At 69.5% G+C, this 3,417-nt stretch overlaps 1 protein-coding gene across 1 annotated transcript; it reads left to right on the forward strand.

Annotated features, from left to right (window-relative positions):
• Window positions 1-1,037: 1,037 nt before the first annotated feature.
• Window positions 1,038-1,926, forward strand: NPB (neuropeptide B). Its single transcript, XM_044983967.1, has 2 exons — window positions 1,038-1,321; window positions 1,575-1,926. The coding sequence occupies exons 1-2, from the start codon at window positions 1,076-1,078 to the stop codon at window positions 1,701-1,703; spliced, it is 375 nt and encodes a 124-aa protein (XP_044839902.1). The 5' UTR covers window positions 1,038-1,075; the 3' UTR covers window positions 1,704-1,926.
• The last annotated feature ends 1,491 nt before the right edge of the window (window positions 1,927-3,417 follow it).

Consider the following 3,417-nt stretch of genomic DNA (forward strand, 5'->3'; position numbering starts at 1 on the left):
AACGGTGCCCACCAGGGAGAGCCCGCGGGCTGTTCGCCTCGCCTGCCCTTCACTTCGTGCAAACGGGGCACTAGGGGGCACAGAGCACGCGGGGGCTCAGTACGCGCCAGAAACCGCTTGCACCGTTGCCACAAGCAGCCCCAGTGCAGGGGCCCACCCCTGACGGGTCTGCAAGGCAGGGGCGGCTCCGGAGGGGGGGGGGGCGAGCAGGCTGCCTGCGGAGGGTCCGCTGGAAGCCGCGGGACCAGCGACCGGCAGAGCGCCCCCCCCCCGCCATGCCGCCTGCTTGGGGCCGCGAAATGTCTAGCGCCGCCCCTGCTGCAAGGGGGCTACTTCCGTGTGCAGGGGCAGCCGGGGAAAGATGGGGAGGGGGAGGCCCGGGGCTTGTGCCGGCCTGACGCGGTTTCCATGAGATGCAGGGTTTACAGTGTGGTTCAGTGGGTCTCTTCCAGCGCCCCCGGCTGGCGGCAGCCCAGCTAAAGGAATGAAAGGGGGGGCACAGCCCCAGGGACGGGACACCCCCAGGGAGAGGCGGGTGCGAGGCTGGGTTTACCGACCCCCACCCAGCCGCCCTTCAGCCCGGCGGCCCGGACAGCCCGTACCTGGCTCGGGGGCCCTGCGGCGCCCTGCAGGGGCCGGGGGCAGTTCAGCAAAGGGGGCTGGTCTGGGGCTCTGAGCTGCCGCTTGTGGGGCCGGGACTGTCCGTTTCCAGCCAGGCCGGCGGCACCTGGGGCAGGAGCCAGCCCGGGCAGCTCGCAGGCTTTTCTCACCCGCGCGTTCGCGCCCCGCACCGCTGGTACCCACGGGAGCGGAGCGGGGTCCCGGGCGAGTCCGGGGGTGCAGGGCAGGCGGCACCCCACACACCGGCCGGGTCCCGGGGACCCCCCCGCGCCCGCGCCCGCCCGCGGACTGGCCGCCGGCCCAGCTGAGCCCCGCCCGGGCGCCGCCTCCGCCCCCGCGGAGCCCCGCGCAGCGCCAGGCGCCTCCCCCGCCCGCTCGCCCGCCCGGCGCTATAAGGGGCGGCCGAGCGATGGCAGCGCCGTAGTCGGAGCCGTCGCCGGAGCCCGCCGGCACCATGCAGCGAGCCCGCACCCGCGCCCTGCTCTGCCTCGCTCTGGCCGCGCTGCTCGGCCCGCCCGCCCAGGCGTGGTACAAGCAGGCGGCCGGACCCAGCGCCTACTCGGTGGGCAGAGCCTCGGGACTCCTGTCCGGGATCCGCCGCGCGCCCCACGTCCGCCGCGCCGAGAGCTGGACAGACAGCGCCGAGCGCCGCGCCGCGCCGCTGCCCCCCGAGCCGCCGGGCCCCGCGCTCCGGAGCACGGTGAGTGGGGGGCCGGGGCCTGTCTCTGCCGCCTCCGGCAGCTCAGCGCCCCCCGCGCTCCTCTGGGGCCGGGCCAGCAGCACCCCCAGCCTGCACCTGCAGGACCCACTCCGCGGGGCCAGCAGCAGCCCCTGGCCCGGGGGGAACCGGGTCCCTCTCACCGCTGAAGATGCAGCGGGTGCTGGGGCGGCTGGGGGTAGCGGGTCCCCGACGGTTCTTTGTAGGCTGTAACCACCCGCTTCTCCGCCTCCAGGCTCTGTGTGTGAAGGACCTTGCCCTGGAGCTGCCCAACTGCCAGCTGCTGACCGGAGCCCCCAGCACCATCCAGTGCAAGGCTGATGTCACCATCTCCCTGGACCCCTCAGCCTGCAACAGCACCTAATCCCCCCACCATGGGGAGCAGCACCCTATCATCTGCATCTGACAATAAAGGCACCTTTAAACCATCTCCTCTGTCTCCTGCCTGGGGGGGGGGGAGGTGCCAGCCCCAGGATCGCTCTGCCCCACGGTTCTGTGCACACCTGCTTCCCCCTGGAGGGACCTGCCTTCCACCCCTGCTCACCCCTGGGGGATCCCTGAGGGGCTGTGCTAGGAGGGAGGGGCCCCAGCTAGGAACTTGCCCCCCACCCCACCAGCCAGGGCAGGCTGAGCCAGGGGCGGCTCTACCTTTTTGGCCGCCCCAAGCAGTCATGCCCGGGAGGCGCCCCCGAGCCGCGGACCTCCCGCGGGCATGACTGCAGAGGGTCCGCTGGTCGCGCGGCTCGGCTGGACCTCCCGCAGCTGCGGGTGGTTCGCTGGTCCGGCGGCTCCGGTTGAGCTGCCGCAGTCATGCCTGCGAGAGGTCCAGCCGAGCCGCGGGACCAGCGAACCGTCCGCAGTCATGCCTGTGGCAGGTCCGCTGCTCCCGGGGCTCCGGTGGACCTCCCGCAGGCATGACTGCGGCAGGTCCGCCGGCCCAGCCTGCCGCCCCCCCGGGAAAGGGCCGCCCCAGGCGGGTGCTTGCCCCGCTGGGCTCTGGAGCCGGCCCTGGGCTGAGCATGGCCCCAGCCCCAAACACCACCCCTCAGCCTGGGACCAATCACTCTGGCCAGCCAGGGAGATGCAGGACTTAGGCCCCAGCAGCCTCCCATTCAGGGCTGGCTTTAGGCCTAGTCCACCAATTCCCCCAAATCGGGCCCCGCACCCCGTGAGAATCCTTTCCCTGGCTAGAGGCGCCTTTTCCTACCTGGCGGCGCTTCGGGTCTTCAGCGGCACTTCGGCGGCGGGTCCTTCGCTCACTCCGGGACTTCGGCGGCGGGTCCTTCAGTGCCACCGGAGCGAGTGAAGGACCCGCGGCCGAAGCGCCGCCGAAGACTCAGAGCACCACCCGGTGAGTACAAGCCTCACGTGGTTTTTTTGTGTGTGGGGTTTTTTTTTTTGTTTTTTTTAAAGTCATCCCTGCCAGGGCCCTGTCAAAACTGTTCAAATTGGGCCCTGCACTTCCTAAAGGCGGCCCTGCTCCCATTCACAGCATCAAGCCCTTCCCCAGTTATCTTACCTCCCTGCCCTGGCCCAAATGCATCCATTCAGCCAGCTCTTGCCACCCTCCCCGCCTTTAATGCACAGATATGGAGTGGAAACATCATTTATTTACATTGCTCACTGCAGTGGCAGGGAGCTCAGTCACTCAGGAGGGATCGGGGCTAAGTCTGGATTCAGGTCTCCTCCCCCCCCCCCCGAAGGCTGGGAGATGGCAGCAGGCTCCTGTGAGCAAGGGGGGCTTCCAGCCCAATTAACTGAGACAGCGTGAGGAGTGTGGGACTAAGCCTCGGCCAGGCCTACTGACCATCCCTAGCTTGAGCTGCAGCAGGGGCTCAGGGCGAGGCCAGCCCTTGGTTTCAAGCTGGGGGCTCCAATTGCTCCTGCAGAGAGCCTGCCCCCAGTGCTGCTTAGCCCCAACCAGTTCAGTGCGGGGCTGTTGACAGGCAACAAGCCAGCCACTCGGGTAGCACCCACCTCCCCTCTGTCTTTAATCTGAGCGCTGTCAGGACACAGCCCAGGCTGGGGGCAGGAGCTGCTGTTATGGGGCAAAGCCCAGTGCAGAGGAAAATGGGAGA

This window comes from Mauremys mutica, chromosome 12 (genome assembly GCF_020497125.1).
Source record: "Mauremys mutica isolate MM-2020 ecotype Southern chromosome 12, ASM2049712v1, whole genome shotgun sequence".
Classification (NCBI taxonomy): Eukaryota; Metazoa; Chordata; order Testudines; family Geoemydidae; genus Mauremys; species Mauremys mutica.

Coding starts and splice junctions, on each gene's coding strand:
- NPB (XM_044983967.1), top strand. CDS start 1,076: ATGCAGCGAGCCCGCACCCGCGCCCTGCTCTGCCTCGCTCTGGCCGCG. Junction 1,322..1,574: donor GCCCCGCGCTCCGGAGCACG/GTGAGTGGGGGG, acceptor CTCCGCCTCCAG/GCTCTGTGTGTGAAGGACCT.